This window comes from Anabrus simplex, chromosome 3 (assembly GCF_040414725.1).
Source record: "Anabrus simplex isolate iqAnaSimp1 chromosome 3, ASM4041472v1, whole genome shotgun sequence".
Lineage (NCBI taxonomy): Eukaryota > Metazoa > Arthropoda > Insecta > Orthoptera > Tettigoniidae > Anabrus > Anabrus simplex.
Genome location: NC_090267.1, coordinates 251343331 through 251368936, shown reverse-complemented (window position 1 = coordinate 251368936; position 25606 = coordinate 251343331). Strand labels below are relative to the sequence as shown.

Genomic DNA, 25606 nt, shown 5'->3' with positions numbered 1-25606 from the left:
TTTATGTCCTAAGTGTAAAATATCATATACTTCAAAATATTTCTCCCCTAAGGGGTTTAGATGGTGGTTGACTCTCTAAAAACCACAGTATCCATTCTTCCGAAACCGTTTCAGGCACAAACTTAAAATTTTAAATGAAGGGTGGTCTTCTGTATCCTAGATGTTAATAAATATTTGAAAACATTCACCCCTTAAGAAGGCATTCATTCCTCCATTCCTGTTTGACATACAAAATCAAAATTTCACAAGTTGGTCGCTTACACATCCTAGATGTTAAATAGAATAGGGTTTAAAACATTCAAATTCTTCCGTACAGGGTTCAAATGAATGTTAGGTCAGAAAAAAAAATCAATACCCCAAAACCGTTTGACATATGAACTGAGGGTGTATTTTACAGGCTTAACTGACAGTGAACGCTCCAAAATATAAAACTTTGAATAATAGCTTTCAATTTAAAACCGTAGTGAGGCACGGGTATCTTGCTAGACTTCAATATATTTTTATTCTGTACATTTAAGTGTTTGGATAGTAGACATCTCCATTTGCCCGCCCTATAATGGCAGATAAAAAAATTGTATGTGGCCTCCAAAGAGGCCTGCTGCATGTCTTTCGAGTTGATGCTGTATAGAAATTCTAAATTCCCATGGAGGGAATTAGATATTTTTCCACCAATAGAGCATATAAAAAATCAGATCAAAAATTAGATGTATGGCTTTTCAGGCGTTTGCTCTATTAACCAGCATTTCGTCTTAGGTCTGACACTAGACTCGTCAGAGTGGGATGTGTCAGACCCTACCCACTGATGCTGGGGTGTATCCAGGTGAACTTATCAGAAGCCTATTTATGAGGCACAGTCTGATAACTGCATACGGGAGATAAAACTTCACAATGGAATTAATGCCCGCCTAGCAATTCCAAATGGAAATTCTAAATTCCCATGGAGGGAATTAGATATTTTTCCACCAATAGAGCATATCAAAAATCAGATCTAAAATTAGATGTATGGCTTTTCAGGCGTTTGCTCTATTAACCAGCATTTCGTCTTAGGTCTGACACTAGACTTGTCAGAGTGGGATGTGTCAGACCCTACCCACTGATGCTGGGGTGTATGCAGGTGAACTTATCAGAAGCCTATTTATGAGGCACAGTCTGATAACTGCATACGGGAGATAAAACTCCACAATGGAATTAATGCCCACCTAGCAATTCCAAATGTGGTGACCATATAACCACATAACCTTGGACAACACCAAACCGACAAACAGCAATTGGAGGGACATTCAACAAGATAAACCAAGCAGCAGCTTTTTAATACGAGCATTGATTTACGTCCCTTTCAATCATCCTTATCAAATCTATTAGTTCAACGAACGGTCATTGACATCTATAAGAACAGCATTCACCGAGGTCAAATGACAACAAGCATTTAAATTCCTTGAAGAACAACATTTATCCTGTTACAAGTTCAATCATCAAATTGACGATAAATTTTGAATCTTTATAGACTCTTATCCACAAGGGATAAATAACTTTTTTACCAGATCTCATTGCCAAGAAAATCCTCAAATTTAGCTCCTAAGATTGATTTTCACGTCTTTCTAAGATTTCAGACATGATATATATATATTTTATTTTATTTAATATTTTAGTACTCTTTCTTCCACAATTTTAATGTATCTTCCTATTAAGCACATGTAATTAAGCCATGTACACAAAGATTTTATCGTTTATGATATTCTAATAGAGTAAGTTTTAAGTTTGTCAAAAATGTTCTAATAGTTCTTAAGTCATTATTTACGTATATAACAATTATTCGAGATTCAGATTTGGCTGATGATGCTCTGTAAGGGAGCGAAACATGTCCCATATATAACTTTTAAACTAATGAAGCTATTTTAAATGTGACAACATTATAATGTATTGAACAGGTGGATTCATAATAAAACTTTGTTATTGTATATCAACAAATTTCAATACGGATTAAAACATGAGATTAGTCACTTGCAAAGATTATGCTAATTAATTTTTTATGATACTGTCTCCAGAGAAACATATTCTAGGCCACAAAATGCTTTTTTCATTGGAGCTTGGAGCTTTGGACTTAGTTCAACCGGCTATACATCCACATATACAGACAATGCCAAAACATTGATTATGTCATGCAGTGTAGACGTGATTTTAATTTGTCTTCAACATTGTTATAAATGATAGGCCTAGTTTAAAGACGAAATACTTCGTTGTCACGACAGAAAGATTTTATATTTAGGCTGTTGCTGACTCCTATCCCAGTGTTTATTACCGAGTAGATCATTTGCCAAATATAATCGATTGTGGAGTTTACGCCATCGCATTTGCTGCATCCGTCATTTCATCAGAAATCCTTCGAGAGAAAGTCACAGGAAAGAGAGAGTAATTCGCAGACCCCTACATGTAACATAAGAACGTCAAAAGACGCGGAGTAAATGAGAGAGATTAAGTTAATCATATAAGATGAGGCAACCATGGGTCACCTTTACGCTCTTTCAGCAGTAGGTCAGCTACTTATAATGAACAACAAGTCACCTTTCAATAGAAAAGTGATTTTGCTTACTGCAAATTTCAGTCAGTGCCTGGCAGTACTGGTAATTCCTCACTATTAGAGGAAAGGTGTTATCCAGTTGTTTTAAATATTCTACTTAATGGCCCAAAATTAAGATTTAACGTCACTGAACGGCTTCTAAACCTCAAAAATGGTAATAATAATAATAATCGTATGGCCTCAGCTACCGTTTGCAGACATTTCGATTTGACGCCATCTGGCTGTCTGCTCGTCAATTTCGACGTTCCGGTTTACTCTGTCTGCCATCTAGCGGACCTAGAGTAAACCGGATCTCTCTTGGGCGTCTATGGCTGAGATTTAATTAATTTTGTCGGGTAAATACCAAATGTATCACCAGAGATCTTTTACATGCCGACATCGTACGACATGGAGTGTCGAATGGACTTTTTTCCGCCCTTCAAAAATCCGACTACCTCTGCCGGGTTTGAACCCGCTATCTTGGGATCCGGAGGCCGACACTCTACCACGGACCCACAGAGGCAGCTCTCAAAAATGGTGAATTAGGCCAAATGGCACTATTGAGAGTCAACAAAACATTATTTCAAAAAATATTCTAAGAGATTTAATTGGTTCTTTTCATCCAGGTCAGAGTACAATGTTTTCCAAAGCAGCAATTTTTTTGCCCAGGAAATGAATAAGTTAACATCATCAACCAATAGTTTCTGAATAGTCTGATAGGAGACCAAATATCGTACATTAGCATTGCTTGTATAATATGCTATGATGTTAATGAAGTTAATAAAGCTGTTTGGTACAACGGAAGGATACTGAATGTACGGAAGCTAAACAAAAACATCATTCATCTGGAAATTCAGATGGACTCAGTTTCAGGAAGAAAGTGCTTTATGCCAAGAATAGATTTAGAGCCAGTGAATTCAGGTATACCACTCGTTCTTAAATGGAAGAAATTTCCTCTAAATTTAGCCATCTCTCTCACAATGAATAAGTCACCAGGATAAATTTTAAACTTTGAATAAATCGCCCCGTTCCAGTGTTTTGGACAGATGTATGTAGCTTTCTCAAGAGTACGTAGATCCATAGACGTCAAAGTACAACTCCGAGCTATGAGTACAACTGCACTCAATATGGTTTGTGAGGAAATACTATGTATGTATGTTGGGTATTCAGCCCGAAGGCTGGTTTGATCCTCTGCAGCTCCGCCAACAGCTGTCATAAATAGCCGAGGCGTACTAGGGAAATGAGGAGTGAGGTAGTTTCCCGTTGCTTTCCTCACTGAGCCAGCCATTGCTATTACATATCAGCCTGCCAAGCCCACTGAAATGCATGCACCAACCGACCCTATGAGCGATATTCACACCATTCATAACAGGGACTGGCTGCATAAGCAATGGTATTACTAGCATCACTCATACCTCAGTCACTTTCATATTGTCAAAGTCAAGGATGAGACTGAGACAGGTCAATGAAAGTAACAAATTTGATATAGCCCATACCAGAAGACATAGTGCACTGTAAACACTACATCTCACCAGCAAAGGCATGATAGGACAGAGGAAATACTACAATACCTTTTTGATTCCAGTCTAATGCCATATTCGACCTGTAAAGTGTAACTTTTATTCATAAGATACATTAATAGTTCTATACTAAGAGAGAGAGAAGTGCATTTATATCTGCTTCCCCCACTTGGAGGCTGCCAAAAAGACAAAGCTTACATGAAAATTTGATTAATGATTTCAAGAGTCGTATAAAATATGTGCATAAATGATAGGTATACTATAGCAGAGACTACTTAATAATTTTTTTTAAAATGTGTATCAGTCAATAATTTTGAAATCCATGAGGAATTCCTCATAGGACAAAGATATAGCTAAGAGTATAGATGATTTTTTACTATTGCTAACGATCCTTTAAGAGCTGCTAACCCAATGTCCTTAATAAATTGATTGTGCAAATTAAATTTCTTACAAACGTTGTGAAATGTGTGAGTAATGGTGCCTCGTGCTCCTATCATCAATCCTAAAACATCTATGGAGTCCAGATGATATTTCTGAGCATAGTATGGAATTGTAGGTTCATATACATCACATTTCTCCTTATGTACATCATGTGATTGAGTGGATGATGCTTCGGTTCTAATTGTGGGGTCTATTATGAACCCTTTTCTTGAGCCTGGTGGTATAGCTATCATGTCAATCCGCCGGCTTGACTCTGTCTGAGACAATCCATGTAGCTCCTCTTAGACTGTATAATGCTTTTCTCTCAGGGCTTCAGCTATCATAGATCGTATACAATGATGTCGTGAATTCCGTAGGGTGTCATTAAATGGACAGGAACCCAAGACGTGACCAAGTGTTTCAATCTCACTGTGGCAGTGCAGACAGTGGTTATTGTCTTGGGATCTGCCAGGTATTGCACAAACTGGAACTACATTTGCTGTCAGTTTTATGGCATTTCTCCAATCGCTACTGGTTAAACCTTCGGGTTTTCTTACCCACTGATTGGCTGGTGTGTATTGCTTATACAGTATAACACCCTTACCCTTTTGTGGTAAGGCACACCAGGCATCGAATTCTTTCTCACGAAGTTGTTGTCGTATGAGCGAGATCTTGACTGATTTGTATTCAGTACTCAGGAGTAGGCCAAGTTTTTTGAATCACTTCTCTGTTTCTGTGTGGAGGTTTCTGGTATCATTAATGTGTATATTGTTGGATCGTTGGAGAACTTGGCATGCATTTATGTGCTATAGATAAGCCTCCCAATTACACTTGAAAAGACAGAGTCCTTATCGGAGTATAACATGCTGTCTGGTGTATCTATTGGAAGCTGAAGAACTTCTTTCAAGGTTCTTTTGATAAGCTTGTCAGTATCAGTTAGAAAACTCACAGGTATTCGATGTAAAGGTGTAGTGTAGAATTTGTAGATCAAAGATGGGCAAATGTAGGTTGATAGCACATTGAACTTCTAGTGTGGTTGCAGTAGTGGAGTTGATACTAATGCGTCTAGTTTACTCTTAAGTTTTTCCATCGTTAATTTAGCATCAAATACAGTAGCATTGTGAGAGTTTACTCCGAGGTAGCAGATTGTCTCTGCAGAAGTTATAGATTTAATTTCATTGTAATGATCTAATATTAGAGATTTGTAGGTAGGACTTTATTTTACCATGGAAATGGATTTAGATTTGTTGACATTGATTGGTAGGCCAATTTCTTTGAATCTCTTGATGGCCATTTCAGTGATCTTTCTAACTGAAGTCTCGTTTTTTGCTACAATCAACGTATCATCAACAAAGCCTAGAATGGTTGCGTTGGGAAGGCCCGGTATTATACAATATCCATGTTCTTCCTGGAACTCTGTTGATGAATGTTCTAAAATGTGGTCAGTTGCAATGTTGTAAAGCGCCGGTGATAAGGGAGAACCCTGCATTATACCTTTATTGAGAAAAATTGTTTTGGTCTTCTTGTGATGGGATTCTATTTGAGTAGTACCTTAGTTTGTAGTGCCATTATTAGATCAGACAGTTTTGATGGTAGGGCGAGGGAGGAGAGGGCATTCTTCAAGTTTTCATGCCCTATGTTGTCACAGGCCTTAGTAATATTCAGGAAAACCAGGTTACAGTCGACCTTTTGGTATTTGGCTGGTGTCAGAATAGATTCCAAGATGGAAGTGTTGATATGAGTGCCAGCAGAGTTTGTAAAGCCATGTTGATTTTCATTAAAAGCTCACATAGCTACATAGTCGTGTAACTAATATGCGCTCTATTACTCTTCTCGCTAGTGAATAGATGGTTATTGGTCTCCAGTTATCTAGATCCATGGAGTCTCCTCCCTTATGAATAAGCATGGTTCTAGCGCTCTTAAGAATCTCGGGCACCAGTGTTCTTGTTAACATGGTTGTTGGAATCAATGCTATAATTTCGTAAGACGTGTCATGTTTAAGTGCACTCATCAATATATGGTCTGGGCCAGGGGATGTGTCAACGGCTATTTTCTTGATTGCATACTCTACTTCTTGTTTAGAAATGACCGTATTCATTGTATCTTTTAATTCTACATATTCTGCTTCAGATGTGTGTGAAGTATATGTTTGTCTTTCCAAATCATTGGGGATTGAAACACAAGAGGAAAAGTAGTTGTGTATTTTATTTATATCTATCTTACAGACCTCTTTAGTGTCACTGATTGCCGCACGTACTGTTTTTGTCTCTGGTTGTAGTACAGGAATTGAGTTTTTTGGTATTCATACTTCTCATGGCGCTTTAATCTATCTCTCATGGTCACCCTTTCTGGATTGCTTGATTGCATAAATTTACATTGATTATTAAGTAACTTTTTTCTCCACCGTATCTCATAAAATTTAACTGCCAGGTATTTAAGACCGGGAAGCTGATGCATGGCTTTGGATAAGAGTTCCGTGAATTCTTTGACATGATTACAGAAGTCATTGTCATTATCAATATTATGGAATTCCAACTTAAATTTTTCCATCGTTTCTTTGTATATGCGTGTGTTTTGATTTTGTATAAACGTACTGTGATTCGTCATGTCTGGCGTGTTAATATTTTCATTGATATTATCGGGAAACAAGATACAGTATCTTTATCATTTGAAAGGGGTGCACGACCACTTCTTGCTAATAATCATTCGGGCTGCTTAGCTAACAGTGTAGTTCTATGTCTTGTGGATGAGATCAGCTTATGTGGATACTCACTCCTAGCTTCCCTTTATAGAGTTTACCACAATGTGGACAGACTGTGGCATTAACAACTTCATTGGTAATAATTTGAGTCGTCGTATTAGGTGATTCATACAAGGGTTCCATATCAGGATGTTATAGCACCCTTATTCGCAAGAACGGAATTAATAATGGCACGGCATTTAATATAGCCGTATATATAGTATATTAAATTATGGTGTTATGATCACTAATTACCAACTGGGTAATTTGCACATATCACCGTAGAAAATGATATCTAACAGACATAGAATGGTATTAAAGTTTTGACCATATGATAGGTAATAAGGGCATGGGACCTCGCTGAACTTGGTTAAAGGAAATGGACACTTGAATGGTCAGATTTTCATTTGTCGTTATGTCTTGTTGGTGTGACTGAGGATATTAAATAAGCCTTTAATTGAACACACCAGTACTTATCAAATAAATATTAAGAAGTAAATTGTGAATTTTTACATAACATTAAGCAGACAGTTTGTGAAATAGCCATACATCACATTATTTTTCATTCTAGAGAACATTACCACACTGGACAAAGCTAGTTTTCAATATACATGCTGGCCATGGCAAGGAAAATCTCAGGTTCAAAATGCAAGGTACAACTCCCGCCCTATTACCAGAAAATGGAACTTGAGTATTTCTAGAGCCCTTCACGTGACCAGAACACCATACATTCCCATAACAAACACGCAATGCAACAAGCAAGCTTTCCACTCACAAGCTCATTCACAGATCAAATCTTGCCTCCTGTGTGTTATTTTTTGCTGGTTTTTTTTTTTCACAGGCATGTAGCAATCTGTAGTCGCAACACAACTCTTATAACGTATATCGAACTATAAGTGACAGACGACACACATATCCATGAAGATGTGCAAAAAAGATTTTATGAATGTTTTGGTCACAATCCTTAACCCATATATAAGATGAAAGAAACCTTTAACAATAATGTATTCAGATTTTCAATGCATAATATCTGATTTCCCACGTAGAAGCAAATGACAATATGCACATTAGTCAACCAATGTTGTTAAATATGTATTACTGCACATATCTTTAAAGTGCTGGTAATGCAAGTAACATACAAACTGAACATTAAAACAAACCCACAAAAACACTACTGAAGTGAGATTCGAATCCGTAGATGATAGGTTTGTGCAACAGAGAGCTTGCTTATTGTGCTGCATGTTCATGGTGCAAATATATCGCATGCTGATCTTGTGAAGTACTTCCAAAATATTCAAATTCCATTTTCCCTGAATGAGTTGCTGTTTGAAATTTGAACTGCTGAAAGTTCTCTCCATGGCCTGCATGTATATGGAAAGTGGATCAAATCAGTAGGGACACAGTGGCAAGTTCCCCTTGTAAGCTGATATATCCCCACCTGCTACCACTATTTAAAATAACTTATCAGGTATTCCAAATATGTTTTCTTCTTCCAAAAAAAAAAATTAGAAATTCAGTGTTATATATATTTTAATATAACGTAATGATGAATGAGGAACAGCATTTTATGATCAGTGCTTAAAAGATATGGTAATGATGTTGACTTAAGCAGTTCTGGCAGAATTCTACCTTCAGCCTTCTTATTTCTGATTATGTTTGAAATAACAAACTAGTTGTGATAAAGGGTTTCGAGAATAGGTCCCATCACAGTTGATACTCTGATGCATAGTTTGACACTTATGATCATCTTGTATGGAATCAGTACTCCTGGCTACAGATCAGAAGACTTTGGCTTTCTATCATGGAGGATGCATAGATTTCCAGTTCAGTTTGTTTGGAAAATATTATTTTGTTGTTTCTGTGGAGAATGACTACATGTGCATGACAGAGCAGTTATTCAGTAATTTTGTGTGGAATCTATTTTTATACATAATTATATATATATCTTTGCTGAGAAAAGTGTAGTTTTGATCATTTCCACTTATTCTTATCAAGACTGCACTATAGGTGAGTCTTCGAATTTATTGAAAGACCTTTCCTTTTCGATGTATAATAGTAACTAAGTGGGAGCAGCATGTAGAACAGGTCAGGGTATCTAAAGAAGGATCAGAAGAAATTTGAAGGATATATATAACAAAGGAATCTATACAAAACAGTCAAATAATTAAGAGAGTCACAAAATTTGGTGTGAGATCAATATTAAATTCGTCCATGACAAAAATTTATAGCATTCATCAATGTAAGCATTAGTCATGGCGGGTTTACTAGTTATCTAAGAGAATCAGTATTCTTGATTCTGGAGAATGTAAAGTCTTGCATTAATGTGTCAGCAGGAGAAACTGAGGGAGCCTTATACACTTGAAAAAACAATTGTGATGTTCACAGAATGTCATAGAATATAACTCATCTTTATTGGTTTGTGCCCCATCTAGTGAAATGAAAGAACAGCTTTAAATGACTCAGTCCATGTTTTCTATCTTCAAGTGGAAGAGTGACAAGTGCAACTGAAACAGCATTAAGCTATTTTTTGGTGTCTAGGCACTCTTCCTCATCCTTTATACCATCAACAACTGTGGGCATCTTTACTAAGTTGGCTGAAAAGTCTTTTTCTATAAAAATGCTCTTTGCTGTTGACATTTTAGGCAACAGGATATTGATTTATATCTGGAATTATTTGGTAACACTGATACTATATGGAAGAGTACTTCATGCAAAATTCTTCTATGTATATTTTAAAAAATAGCCATTCATTTGAAATCTACAATGCTAGGTTACGAACCACTTGTTTTGTAGATTCTTTTGCAGAACAATTTTGATTACAAAGTCAGCATGCCAAAGAAATATGTGAAATGGAGGTGAAGGAGCGTTTATTTTTAGAACAGCATCGAACAGATTCAGGCAATTAAGTAAGAAAAATATAAGCCTCATAGAGAAACCTTGCTCAGGACAATCTTCAGTATTATAGAAAATGTGGGTCTGTATACTGTGCAAAAGAATATCCATTTCGCTGATCTGAACAGGTCAGGCAGTAGAGCACTGGTTTTCTGAGCCCTACTTGACAGGTTCGATCATGGCTCAGTCCAGTGGTATTTTAAGGTGATCAGATACGTCAGCGTCGTGTTGGTAGATTTACTGGTACATAAAAGAAATGAAATGGCGTATGGCTTTTAGTGCTGGGAGTGTCCGAGGGCATGTTCAGCTTGCCAGGTGCAGGTCTTTTGATTTGACTCCCATAGGCGACCTGCGTGACTTGATGAGGATGAAGTGGTGATAATAATAATAATAATAATAATAATAATAATAATAATAATCGTATGGCCTCAGCTACCATGTGCAGACATTTCAATTTGACGCCATTTGGCTATCTGCTCGTCAATTTCGACGTTCCGTTTTACTCTAGGCCCCCACTAGATGGCAGACCGAGTAAACCAAAACTCTCTTGGACGTCTGTGGCTGAGATTTAATGAATTTTGTCGGGTAAACATCAAATGTGTCACCAGAGATCTTTTACATGCCGACATCGTACGACATGGAGTGTCGAATGGACTTTTTTCCACCCTTCAAAAATCCGACTACCTCTGCCGGGTTTGAACCCGCTATCTTGGGATCCGGAGGCCGACACTCTACCGCTGATGATGAAGACAACATATACACCCAGCCCCCGTGCCAGTGATGGTTAAAATTCCTGAACCTGCCGGGAATCGAACAAACTTCTGTAGGATAAAATTCTGGCACCTGGGCATCTCCAAAAACCAGTGAGATGTAAATCATCATCATCGTCGTCGTTGTCGTCGTTGTTGTTGTTGTTGTTGTTCATTTCCCCTGACGTGAATTGTTGGCAAGCTTTGGTATTTCCAAAGCTATAGCTGTTATACATCACCAACTAGTAGTATTGTAAAGAGATTGATGATTATTGGTATTTTAGCATGAACTGACCACAGGTTAGGCTCATAGGAAAGAACCTCAGTTAGTCATTTGTCAAAGTTATTTTTAGCACAGGTGATACTCTCATTCATTGGAATTTGGAAAGTGTTGTTTACATTGAATTGATCCCAGATAGCCATGCAGTGATGCTGAGTTTTATTATGAACAACTGGATCAGATTTATAAAGTTTTTATTAACCCTACCCAGCTTCAGTCAATAAAAGAGTGTACCATGCTGCAGCAAGACAATGCTTCTGCACATTGAGAAAGTTTAAACCAACAGAACGTCAAGGACCAAATTAGTTAACTATATAGCTCGAGGACTGTGAGCTTGCATTAAGGAGAGGGTGCGCTCAGCCCCAGACAAGTACTGAGACTGTAACTTAATAAATACTACAGCTGCTGTCTTCCCAGTCCTAGCCCTCCCTTTCCTCCCTCCCCACATATGCTGAAAACCTTCAGATTTTAGTGCAGTGTTAAGAATACAGTAAAGATATCCTCTTTAGCACATTGATACAAGTAAATTGTACATCCATAGGATAGGAATGTGATTCTTACTTGGAGATTTGAGAAGAATTTTAACTACCCAAGATCATATGGGAAAGATTCATTACACTGGAACAATAATAGCCTAATATAATTATTGTCTACGCCACACTACCAACCACCACAGATACATGCAATAGTGATTACATCCCTCCATATAGGGTTGGCATCAGGAAGGGCATCTGGCCATAAAACAGGGCCAAATCCATATGTGTGACTCAGTTTGCACCCATCACCCCACAGGTGTGGGGAAATAGTGGTAGGAAAAGAAGAAGTATAATTATTGTTATACAATCAAAACAGCATTGCTTTTCCAATTAACTATATAACATTAATTAAATTATTAATTATTCTTATGTCTTTCAAATTTATGACTGCATAGAATCACTTCAGTCAGTCTACTATCCAAGTCTCTTCAAAGGGACTGTTTGCAAACTAATGATTAAGTTAAAATTTACATAGGTGATTGTGTTATCTTCCGTGGCTGAGGATTTATTATGACAATGTTTCCACTAAATTTTTAAGTTCATCTGTGAATAAGACGACAGCCACCTTGTTATAGTTTCTTGTTTGTCGTTGATTGTAAAATTTCTCCTTGACCTTTTTGAAAGGTATATTAAGTTAGTTAACACCACCTAGGTGTCCTTTCCACTAAGGAACAGTAGCCATATCTTGTTAGTATTCAAGCGTCGTGTATTTCCAGTATGATATTCAACGTTTAAGTTAGTTATTCTCTGTTATTGTGAGTGTTAGAAGATAATGAACAATTGCCTGTCATCTATGTAGGAAATTAGGTGAAGCAAGATCCAGTGTATTACGTTTCTGTGAGATACGTCATTAGAGGATTCACGGAATTTGTGCTTGCATCTCCGATGGGGAAGTTCAGGTTATTACTAGCACTACTGACTCGTGGATGTGTCCATCATACGAATTACTAATACATTCGCAAACTTCTTCCGAAGTTGACGCTGAGTTAATAAAAGTGACCTCTGCGATAAATTTGTTAAAGGTACGAGAGGTCTTCATATTCATTGATCCCAAAATCATCCCGATAAGCCTATTAAAGGAGATAGTACGACAACGACATCTCGGAATTCTTTTTATGAGGAACTGGCTTCATATAAGAATAATGTACATATGTTACGTCGTATTCCCAGATGTGCTAGGTATTTCGTCGCCGAAAATTTATATCGCCTATAGAGCGTTGCATTTAAGATAATACTGAGGACTGCTGGAGAGGTCTACTGCTTTTCGCTTATATTGCTCTTCGGGTCCCAGATAAATCCATAAATTATAAAGCTCCATCTCTTGTAATCAGTATTAAACATAACTTCAAGGAAATTTAATTGTCATTTCACAAAAAGTGATACTACTAATCAAAAATACATATTGTAGAATATTTTATTGATCGTGGCTGCAGTTCATTTTTGGAAGGTGTGGGCTGCGGGTTAGAATTCACCCACGCTAACCTCTGCCTGTCGTAAAAGACGACTTAAAGGGGACCGAGTGGCCACCGGTATAAGTGGCTCCCCTCAATGTCGTCAACAGCCTCCTCCGAGGGTGGATGAACGAATTGAGGTCAGGGCACTTTCTTGTCCTTGGGGTGAGAAATTGCCCCTAGAGGCAGATGAACCTATACTTGTTGGTCAACGGCATAGAATGGAGAAGGCAACGGGAAACCACTCCATTAAAGATCCTAAGGATATCCCAAGTGGAATGCAACTATGGAAGCTGACATTAATGAGGAAACGTTAATTACTGATCATGGATTTCGGAACCCAAGACCCAAGATCTGGCAGGAGAGGTAAGAGGGCTTCTCAGGTCATTAGCAAGCGAAATCCCTCTAAAACCGCCATGAAGATGGGAATATGGAATGTACGAACGCTATTGAAAGCGGGAAAACTGGATGAAGTGAAAGTCCAGATGAGGAAGAATGAGATAGATATATTAGGTATGTGTGAGACAAGATGGGAAGGAAATGGAGACTTCTATGGTGATGAGTTTAGAGTAATTTATAGTGGTGGAGAGAAAAGAGGAAAGCATGGAGTGGCAGTTATAATAAGAGGAAAATGGTCAAATAATTTTTGTAGTACCTACCATGTCAGCAACCGGTTAATGATGGTGAAAATTAATTGTGCACCTGTGGACTTTGTAATAATTCAGACATATTTCCCAACATCGGCTCATGACTTGGAAGAAGTGGAGACTATGTATGAAGATATTGAAGAACTATTAAAACTAAATAAAGAAAAAGATAATGTTGCAATAATGGGTGATTTTAATGCAATAGTGGGATTCCATACAGGCAATAAGACAGTAGGAAATTTTGGTCTGGGGGAAACAAATGAAAGTGGTGAAACTTTGGTAGATTTCTGCAGTTAAAATGGTATGGTTATTACAAATACATTATTTGAAGTTCCTCTTAGAAGAAGGTACATGTGGGAGGCTCCAGACAAAAGACGATTTCAGTTAGATTATATACTAATGAAGCAAAGATACAGGAATCAGATAAAATCATGCCACAGCTACCCAGGTCCTGATATAGATAGTGACCATACACTTGTGTTAGCCAAGTGCAACATTAGATTTAAAAGAACCAAAAGATCTATCAAAAAGAAGAGGAGACTAGAAGGACTGAAAGAAGCAGCAGCAAAGGCGGCTTTTGAAGAACGAACCAATAAACTAGATAATGGAAGTGATGAGCCAATGCTGTGGAATAACATCAAGCTAAGGATAATTGAAGCAACAAATGAGCTTTTAGGAAAAACGAATTTGGAACCCAGAAAACCTTTGATAACAGAAGAAATACTAAACCTAATTCAAGAAAGGAATAAGTTCAGGAAGGAAAACAATGTAGATGACTACAAAAGGATAAAAAAATCAGATCACAACCAAATGCAGAGAAGAAAAAGAGAAGTGGACCAAAAACATTGCTGAAGAGATAGAAGAAGATTAAAAAAAAGGGAAAACAGGATCAAGTTTATAAGAAAATCCGTGCCCTTCAGTACAGAAATAGAACCAAATCTGCAGTAGTAAAAAATAAAGAAGGAATGTTACTGATGGACGATAAGATGTGTGCTCAATGGAAAGAATACATAGAAGAATTCTACGATGGTAAGGACTTCAAAAATGACAATAAGCTAATTGAAGATATAAATGAGTGTGGAAGAGAAATTCAAGGTCCTCCAATCATGAGACATGAATTTGAACATGCCCTTCAGAGTCTGAAAGAAGGAAAAGCAACCGGTGTAGATGACATCCCAGCAGAATTACTAAAAAATTTAGGTATCTACTTGAAAGACCAGTTATTCAGAGTAATAAATGAATCCTACAAAAGAGGAATCATGTCAGAAGACTTCACACAATGCAGAACCATTATCATACCTAAAATAGGGAGGGCAGTTGACTGCACCAATTATAGAACACTATCAATATTAACACATGCCTCCAAGATACTCCTTAACATAGTTAAGAACAGAATGAAAGGAAAAGTAGATAAGTATGTTGGAGAAGACCAATTTGGATTTAGAGAAGGCAGAGGAGCAAGAGAAGCAATTCTGACCTTACGCATCTTATTGGAGAGAAGGATGGAAATGAATAGAATGACTTATCTTACCTTCATTAACTTAGAAAAAGCTTTTGACAATGTGAACTGGGAACTACTGTTTAGAACTATGAGGAAAATAGGACTGGACTGGAAGGATAGAAGAATGATTAATCAACTGTATCTGAACCAAAGTACAAAAATAATCATCAGTCAGGTAGAAGAAGAGGCCAGGATTAGGAAAGGAGTTAGACAAGGTTGTCCCCTATCACCATATTTATTTAATATATTCATTGAGGAAGCTATTCAAATCATGAAGGAGAAGACAAAGGGAATAAAAGTCAATGGTGAAAGGATACATTGTATCAGATTTGCAGATGACATTGTATTAATTGTAGAATCAGAAAAAGAAATGAATAGAATGCTGAAAGTCCTCTCAGGCACTCTTAAACTATGGAAATTAAAAGTAAACGAACTGAAAACGAAAGTAATGGTAGTACGGAATAACATGTAATAAATATCATTTTTGGTCCGTATTGATGATGTAGATTGAAATAATAACATTAAGTTATTTATTAGACCACCTAATCAATACAAAATCAGTATTGATTAGGTGGTCTAATAAATAACTTAATGTTATTATTTCAAAGTACGGAATAATACGGAAGAAATTAAAACCAATATAAAAATTGAATGAATATTGAATTTTCACGACTGCATTGTAATCGAAACAGAGTTTCAACGTATTAGGTTGTGTTACGTACATGTAGTACGTGTTGAAGAGATGTTAAGTACAGAACAAATATGGCCAGCCGGACACCATAGCTCAATTGGTAGAACAACCGACGCGAAATTGGGAGGTTGTGGGTTCGGATCCCACTGGTGTCCGGCTGGCCATTTTTGTTCTGTACTTAACATCTCTTCAACACGTACTACATGTACGTAACATGGCCTAATATGGTGAAAGTCTGTTTCGATTCCAATATAAAAATTGATGACGTCAGAATTTATCAGGTGAAACAATTCTTTTATCTTGGTAGCATAATAACAGAGGATAATAGATGCTTTCTGGAAGTAAAGAGAAGAATAGCATTGGCAAAACAGGCATTTATGAGCAAGGAAACATTTTAACCAGCACACACATGAATATAGATGTCAGAAAATCCTTTGCAAAATCATTTGTATGCAGTACACTTCAGTATGGAAGTGAGAGTTGGACTCTGGGTAAATTAGAAAGGAATCGACTTGAAGCTGCTGAAATGTGGATATGGTGGAAAATTACCAGAACGAGCTGGACGGAAAGGAAAACCAACCTGGAAGTCTTAAGGGAAGTTAAAGAAGAGAGAAGATTTTTAAAGGCAATGGAAAACAGGAAATTAAAATTTATTGGACATGCCATCAGACACAATACTTTCATCACTAACATACTTGAAGGGAAAGTGCTAGGAAAGAAAGGGAGTGGAAGACCTAGGATGAAGTATTTGGACGACATCAAGAAGAGGTTAGGTTGTGTCAACTACTGAAACGAACAGCCACTGAAAGAAAAGAGTGGTTGCATGGTTTTCCGTGGTTTCCCACTTTCACACCAGGCAAATGCTGGGGCTGTACCTTAATTAAGGCCACGGCCGCTTCCTTCCAACTCCTAGGCCTTTCCTATCCCATCGTCGCCATAAGACCTATCTGTGTCGGTGCGACGTAAAGCCCCTAGCAAAAAAAAAAAAAAGTGGTTGCATCGACAAGGCTTAGCCTTTAGAATATTGATTGATTGATCATAATCCCACCTATCCTATGTGCTTCTATAGGCATGGTCTTATAATACAATATTCCTGGCTATATTTACTTTTTTAATTTTTTGTAATAGTACACACACGTTTCACCATATACCTATTATAATTTGCTTTGTTGTAGAACCAACTCAGGTTTCCCTTCACTATCTTGCAAATGGATTATAACCCTTTCTCTATTCATTCATTCATTTTATTTAGCTTCCATAGAGTGTACAATTACATATTTTGAAATATGCCAACAGTATAGGAGTTGTAGAGTGATGTCCTAATACTAAGAATAATATATGCACAATAATGAACATTTTGAAAAAGAAGAAAAATACCTCGATGTTAGGACAACACATCTTAATTTTTTAAATAATATTAATAACCAATATTTACAAGACAAAATTAAAAATCTATTGGTGTGGTGTTAATAATATGTACATAATCATTGTGACATTAACATATTTTTAAGGCTATATACTAGATATTAAGAAGGTTTACAAGTTAATAAGTAATAACATCATTACCAGCACTTCATCATGTATTCTTCTGTACTATAGAAGCAGATACTCAGCAGGAGATTTTTTAAAGCGTGGTAAATGAACTGACAGGACTAATATCTTTAATCTTATTTAGAAGCTTATTATACAGTCTGATTCCAACAGAGGTCTACATGTCTCAAGGCAATGGTTTTACTCTTGTGCTCGATAAAAATATTACTTCTTGTTCGCGTCTGGTAACTGTGATTGTCAAATTTCGTTCTGAAGTGATCAATATTTTTTTTTCACGTGTAGAATGCATTGCATGATGTATATGCTTGGTACTGGGAGTGTGCTTAGACTCTTACTGTTACGTCTCGATATAATTCTGATAACTCGTTTCTGTATTCGAAAAATAACATCAAGATTTAATTTGTAGCAGCCCCAGAGACCAATAGTATTAGTGATGACTGAATGGAAATATCCAAAATATGCTTTTCTAACATATTCTTCACTACAACTATTAGACAAAATCCTTAAAGCAAAACAAACAGAACTCGGAGACTTCCCTATTTTTTTTAAATATGACATTCCCATCTTAATTTTTCATCTATATGGACACGTAAAAATGTTGTGGTCAATGTATTTTCAATTGCTTTTGCATTTAATATAAGGTTGTGTTTTTTTGCAGTTTTGTCATGGTAGTTTGATGCCTTGAATTCCATGTATTGGGTCTTTTTTAAGTTCAGTGTTAATTAGTTTTTCCTGAACCATGATTCTAACATAGACAGGATTATATTTGCTGCAGTTTCAATAGATATAGGGTCAGGATTATTAATAATTATGTTTGTATCATCAGCATACAGAACTGCAGTTTCTACTTGATTAATGTGAGGAAGATCATTCACATAGATCAAGAAAAGAACAGGCCCCAAAATACTACCCTGCGGAATACCTACGTCTATGTTTTTTACCTACCATATTTTCTCCCGTGGTAGGACGTGTTGCTTTGAACTTTGGCCTGAATACATTGCATTGTAAATTGTTGCAGCTCCCAAGTTTGATTGAAATTGAGTGTTTGTGTCGTGATTTCTGTGTATTGTTGTTGCGGAAGATCCATAAGATTGTAGTAGTAGCTTTGGATGGCCAGAGCTGTAACAAAGTTAACCTTTCTGAAACATTTATATTTAAATTTTGTACAGTAAAATTCAAGCCTTATGACTTGTATTATCAATTGATAGCAGATGAATAATCCTTAGATGTGATAATGATTACTGATGTATTGCCATCTTTTAATTTGTAGGAACTGATTTCTACACGATCACGAGGCAGAGGAAGAGCTTTCACATCAGATAGAGGAAGATTCTTTGGTGCATCCACTCAGTATAATCGCCGGGAAAGTGGCCGTGGTATGTATAGCAACATTCTTGGCCAGTTTCATTTCAGTCATTTAACTTTCTCGTTGCTAAGATTTAGTCAAACATTGATTACAGAGTAATAAAATGAGCATGGAATGTTAGTAAGTTACCTTCAGATTCGACAAAAGCAGTAATTGCACCTATCCATAAGCAAGGGAATAGGAAGGATTGCAAAAAGTATCAAAATATTTCATTGATCAGTATACTTGGCAAGGTGTTCACTGGCATCGTGGAAGGGATGGTGCAATCAGTGATTGACAATAATATCTTCATGCCAGACAAATTCACAGGCTGCCCCATAATTAAGGCCACATTCGCTTCCTTCCCGATCCTAGCCCTGTGTTATGCCATCGTCGCAATAAGGCCTAATTGTATTGGAGCAATGTAAAGTAAATTGTAAAAATGATACAAATAATTTTTTTAAACCTTCTGTTATTTAACACCTATGATATTTGAAATCACGTCCTTTTTGGTGGTATTGTTTTATTTACATTTGGGTAAAAAATTCATGGTATTAAACTCAAATAATCAGGCAGTAATATCCCTCGATGATCGCTCCATGCTATTGCTTGCATTCGTAACTTGCAGCACTAAGCTACAATGTAACTCAGAGAAGTCTGCTAGAGCGTTCTGAACTTCGTGACTTTGCATGTTTCCCAAGTGTTCACTGTTTGGGGGCAAAGAGACACAGCAATAGTTGGCTCAAAAACATTATCAATCAATTAACTGCAATTAGGGCTGTTGCTCAGGTGACAGATTCTCTATCAAAATGTCTATCTAGCCTTTTCTTAAATATTTTCTATGACTTGGAAATGTATTGAACAATTCTCCTGATAATTTATTCCAATCCCTTACTCCTCGTCCTGAAATGAATATTTGCCCAATCTGTCCATTCTCAGCCTCTGATTATCCCGTTCAAGAATGAAATGTAGCTGACCCAAAATTTCCCATCATTGTTTTAAGTCTTCACAACCTTCACACCATTGGATGCCCTTGTCTTCCTGGTGTTCATTTCTTATCATCTGGACCTCTGCTTCGTCAAGATTCTCATCTTCTTCGTACCTTGGATTGTCGCCATCTTCTTCATCTTGGTCCTCCCCTTCTTCTTCTTCTTCTTCTTCTTCTTCTTCTTCTTCTTCTTCTTCTTCTTCTTCTCCTCCTTCTTCTTCTTCATCTTCTGTTTCGGAATTCTGGTCAGGATGATCCACATCTGTTCTAATGCTTCCCGGTGGATGGTATAGTTTTTTTTTTTTTTTTTTTGCTAGGGGCTTTACGTCGCACCGACACAGATAGGTCTTACGGCGACGAGATGGTATAGTTTTAAATTTTCTGCATTGTACACAGTTTCTGTCAAGTCACCCATACTCTGGACTATATAGGCAAGATTTTCAATCACTCTATAAGGTCCAATGTACAATTCCGCAAATTTATGATGAAATTTATTGGCAAGATCTGACACTGCTGGTCTCTTTACGAAGACAAATTCTCCTACCCTCAAAGGCCGATGGTATCTCTTGCTTCAAAGTCGTCGCAGTCTCTTCTCTGCCTGTTGCTTCATATCCTCTGCTATTGCTTGGATGCATAGTTCTGCTGAAAATTGTGAATCTTGCGGACATTGTATGGCATCCTGCCATGGTCTCTTCGGCATCTCATCAAAATGGATAACGCTTGGAATCTGGCCGGTCGACTCGTGTACTGTTCCATTAATACACTCTTCGGTGATCGGAAGGACATCTACACAACGCCAATGTTGACGGGGGCAGTAGATTCAACAAAACTTCCTTATCTCCCTTCTAATTTGTTCGGCAGGATTCGATTTGGGGTGACAAATTGAATTGAAATGGTGTTCCACCCCTAACTGGTCAATGTCGCGCTTGAAAATCCCGGAAGTAAATTGGGAACCATGGTCTGTCAGAATGCATTCTGGTTTTCCCATTTTAGGAAAAATTTTGGTTTTGATCTGGTTGATGACGGCTTAGCCTTTTGAACTGGGCATAGTTTGACATATTTGGAAAATACGTCCACACACACACACACAAGAATATGTTGCAGACCACACCTGGCACATGTTAATGGACCATAAAAATCCAAAGCATACAACTCCTTGGGCTTACTTGGTAGCAAAGGTCATGGTAGCTGCTTTAACCCCTTAAGTGGGGAGCTCGGTACACTCTAGCTCACTCTCAGGTGGGGAGCGATTTCCCTGATTGAAGAAAATATTTAATTACTTGCTTAAAAACAATCTTAGACTAAAATGAACTATTGAAGGGCTAAAAGAGAAATATTTACTTGAATATAATGTATTTAATTCTTGAAAAATATGATTATTTTAATTTTTCAATACTTTGTGCAAAAACGTACTAAGTGCTTTCACACTGTGATACAGAGATTGCTTCTTCCTAACAGCAAAGCTCTGGTTTTCGTTTATGCAGTAACTTTCACGTGAATATTTTAGGCAGTTTACTATCAATCTCTGCCTGGAAATAAATGTTTCTGTATATGTAAATTGTAGATTTACAAAGTTTACATATACTTAAAAGATGTACAATGGAATAAATTATAATATTCACGAAATTTTCTGTTATGTTGGTTAGCGCTTTCGAGGGATCAAGTTTATATAGCCTCCCTACAATTACTAAGTGACATAAACGGACTATATTACACTACAATACAGGTAATATTTACAGTCTTCACAGTGTTATGTCTTTTACAGCTGTTCATTATGATACACACGGAAACCTTCGCATAATTTATATAATTCCATTCTGAAACGCGATCGTTTTCTTGTTATGTAAACTTTCCACCCTAGCCACCCTTTCCATAGCAAGAGGTTCTCATCAGTTGACATTATGCCATCAGGGTATAAGCTTCCGAAAATCTTGCTAACAGGTGGTCAAATGCTGGATTTATCTCGTATATTTTTAGAAGAAGTTGTGCATTATTCACCTCATTGTCAGAGATGTGTATAAAGCTGTGGAGGAAAATCTAATAATCATAATAATAATAATAATAATGTTATTGGCTTCACGTCCCACTAACTACTTTTACGGTTTTCGGAGACACTAAGGTGCGGGAATTCAGTCCCGCAGGAGTTCTTTTGCATTCTAGTAAATCTACTTACAAGAAGCTGACGTATTTGAGCACCTTCAAATACCACCGGTCTGAGCCAGAATCGAACCTGCCAAGTGGGGGTCAGGAGGCCGGCCAGGCCACTCAATCTGGCAAGAAAAAAATCTCTTCTGTGTCATCAGCTCATAGAAAATAGGCGTAGTGAACAAGCAATTGCGAGAAATAGTGTCCTAATTTAGGTTTCTGTACAATCCCCTGCGGCAACAGTATGGCCATAAGGAGCTTCATTTCGTCCTTATTTGTTCGGACACGGTCTTGATCTCATTCCTTCCCTTTTGTCTTACTAAACTGTGTTTTATGTGCGATTTCCTGCTCGACATCTTTTGTCTGTTCAGCTATATTCTGGCATATCTCATAATAAAAGAGTAATTAAAATATTTCACTCAGTTTTGTTTTCCCTAAAAACACTCTCTTTACATCACAATGGAAATTTGGATCAAAGCGGAAATTTCTTTGTCCATTTTCAGTATAAGTTAACGAAGAACTTACAATGGTTGGATTGTAATCGGTATTATCGTCACAACCACCACTGTCATGATCGCTACTTGAACTGGAATCAAACATGTGTTGTCTCTTTTGCGACTGCTGAACATTCGCATCAGCTATGCGCAAACTCTGTATATTCGAGCGTGCAGTACTTATTCCAGGTAATTTCCTGTCACTTACGAATTCCCCTTCGGCAGAACTTACTTAACTAATATCACAATTCTCCCCACTAAATTCCAACGTTTCATTTATCATGACCTGTAAGTCATCTTCCTCTGTCAGTGGGGGGCGGTAATTGTTCATAGATATTTTAGCGGGAAAAAATGTAAGAAAAAGGATCGAATAGAACCCTGGTCTCAGCAGTTTGGTCGGAAATCATAAAATATAGCTGTATTACGGATGCGTATGATAATAAAATGTTGTATAGCTCGCGATAAACACACACTCCAGTCGTGAAGGAAGAACTCAAGACTGGGGATAATAAATCAGGTCACAGTTCTAAAATGTCATCAAAGAGGTCTCTTCAGTGTCATAATCTGTAGAAATCCCTTCTACAGCAATATTATTACATCCAAGGGACGATTAGGCGATAAGCTAAAGCTTCAGCGCATAGCTATTAGGCCTTCGGTCGTTCTTGCCCAGACGTCAGTTGCGTTCTTTATGTTGCAACTCATGGATGACACATTGGTATTGGGAGAACATAGTCGAAAAAATTCACATCAGAGGGCAGACTCATCGAGAATATGCTGCTGAAAAGGAAATAAACCTCTGCAGGCAGGCAACTGAGAAAAAAAATAATTGAATCAGCGGATATATCCGCATTCCCCACCGAGCAAGCAACTTGTAGCCACGGATCTCGCCGCATTGCCCACCGAGCGGGTTAACAGAAAAGTATTGAGCTTCATCCTTTGGCACGTGTCACAAGTAACCAATACTCAGCGAACTATCGTTCTAAGATTCAGCCAAATGAATGCTTCTTTCAGTGTTGCTGACACCTTATCTATCGCTGCATTACCTATGGCTTGATGGGCTAACCATACCAACTCCTCCTGTAAAACTGGTGGTACCACATTTTGGTATGGCGTATGATTTTTGTCGACAAACTTGTGCAGAATGCCATTTAAGTAGCTATACTACTCTGCTTGCTTCTCCAATTCTGCATATTCTGCAGCGCCTGGTTGGAATCTCCACTAGAGGAAGTCAATCAACCTACTCATCTCATGAAACCTCTCTTGTTCCTCACTGATGTTCTTTAATTTCTCTACCGGGCGAGTTGGCCGTGCGGTTAGGAGCGCGCAGCTGTGAGCTCACATCTGGGAGATAGTGGGTTCGAATCCCACTGTCGGCGGCCCTGAAGATGGTTTTCCGTGGTTTCCCATTTTCACACCAGGAAAATGCTGGGGCTGAACCTTAATTAAGGCCACGGCCGCTTCCTTCCCATTCCTAGGCCTTTCCTGTCCCCGTCGTCGCCATAAGACCTATCTGTGTCGGTGCGACGTAAAGCAACTAGCAGAAAAAAAATTTAATTTCTCTAATGTTTCACGATCATCATCCACAAGGTGGATCTGATGAACGATAGTACTCTTGGGTTCTGGATTCCGACTGAGTGCATCAGCAATTACGTTATTTTTGCCTGCACAGTGTTCTATTGTCAAATCAAATTGCTGTGCAAGCAAACACCGCCGGTTAACCCTTTTGCTAGTCATAGTTGATTTTAACATAAATGTAAGAGCCTTATGGTCAGTTCACAATACAATGGGGAAAACATAAATATATTTCTGCCAATGACCTAGGGCTGTTACAATGGCCAACATCTCAAGTTCAGTTATGGTATATTTCAATTCATGTGATCGTAACTTATGGCTCATGAATGTCAAATATGTGGCCTTCGGTTCCTTTTTGGTGTATTCCTGGTGCAAGACGGCACCTACTCCAATACTTGACACGTCCGTATGCACAATGAATTTCCTGGTATAATTGGGATATCCGAGCTTCACACTGTTTGTGAGGAGTTCCTTCATTTTGATGAATGCCGCCTCGCGTTCATCGTCCCACTTCCAACGATTATTCTTTTTCATCAGACTTTGCAGAGGGGCCTCAACCTCTGGATACCCTGGACAATGGTCTGCAAAGAAATTGCAAATACCCAGAAACTGCCTAATATGTTTCACCCTAGTTGGTCTTGGGAACTTCTGAATGGTCTGAATCTGTACTGGGTTTGGGGTCACACCTTCGGAATCAATAACTTGCCCAAAAATAGAATGCTCCTTTGGCAAATTTGTGATTTCGAGAGGTTAATAAATTGTTTCGGTCCAAATCTACTAGTAATTTCGTTATATTCTCGAGATGTTTGTCTACAGTTTCCGATGTAATCAAAATGTCATCAACATATCTAACTGTGAATCCCTTCACTTCATCACTCAAATTTCAATCTAAAGCTCTAATGAGGTCTGATCCTGCATTCATTAACATGAATGGGAGTCTGTTGAAAACATATGTAGTTTGATCAAACATAAAACTTGTTAGTATCTGAGTCTTTGGATCGAGTTTCATGTGGTGAAACGACAAAGTCAAGTCAACCCCTGTGAACAACTTCATAAGATGAAATTTCTTAAAATATCCCTGATGCAAGGAGCGTGGTTGTATTCCGGTCCAAAACGTTGGTTTATTGCCCGACCATCTAAACAAACTCGTAGCGACCCATTTGGCTTCTCTACAATCACTAGCGGGTTTAAGAATGGTGTGCGGGATTTAGAAATCAGTCTGCTCTTTTCCATTTCGCTAATGATCAAGCTTACTTGATTATGCTATTTCTCCGGCACAGGGTAAGGATGCTATCTAAAAGGTTCCCAACTACACTAGAGTCCTGTTAATCTGAAAGTTCGGTTAATCCAAACTGAAATATTCAATTTTTTTAATATCCTTATTGAAATGAAAGAACATATTATAGAATGAAGGTTTACTTGCCTTTTATTAGTCATATTTTATTAGAATAACTTAATGTAAACAAAATTACACATCATAAACCATCAATCACTGGTAGTTTATCTTTACAAAACTGTTATTTTCTT

The 25606-nt window shown here is 37.6% G+C and overlaps 1 protein-coding gene across 5 annotated transcripts in view; it reads left to right on the top strand.

The window, feature by feature from the left end:
• vir (VIR_N domain-containing protein) overlaps positions 1-25606 on the top strand; it is a 439345-nt gene that overhangs the window by 398441 nt on the left and 15298 nt on the right. For all 5 annotated transcript variants that reach the window (XM_067142987.2, XM_067142988.2, XM_067142985.2 and 2 more), the window contains one exon: positions 18806-18911. In XM_067142987.2, coding sequence (XP_066999088.2) covers positions 18806-18911 — 106 coding nt within the window. The remainder of the gene's footprint in view (positions 1-18805; positions 18912-25606) is intronic.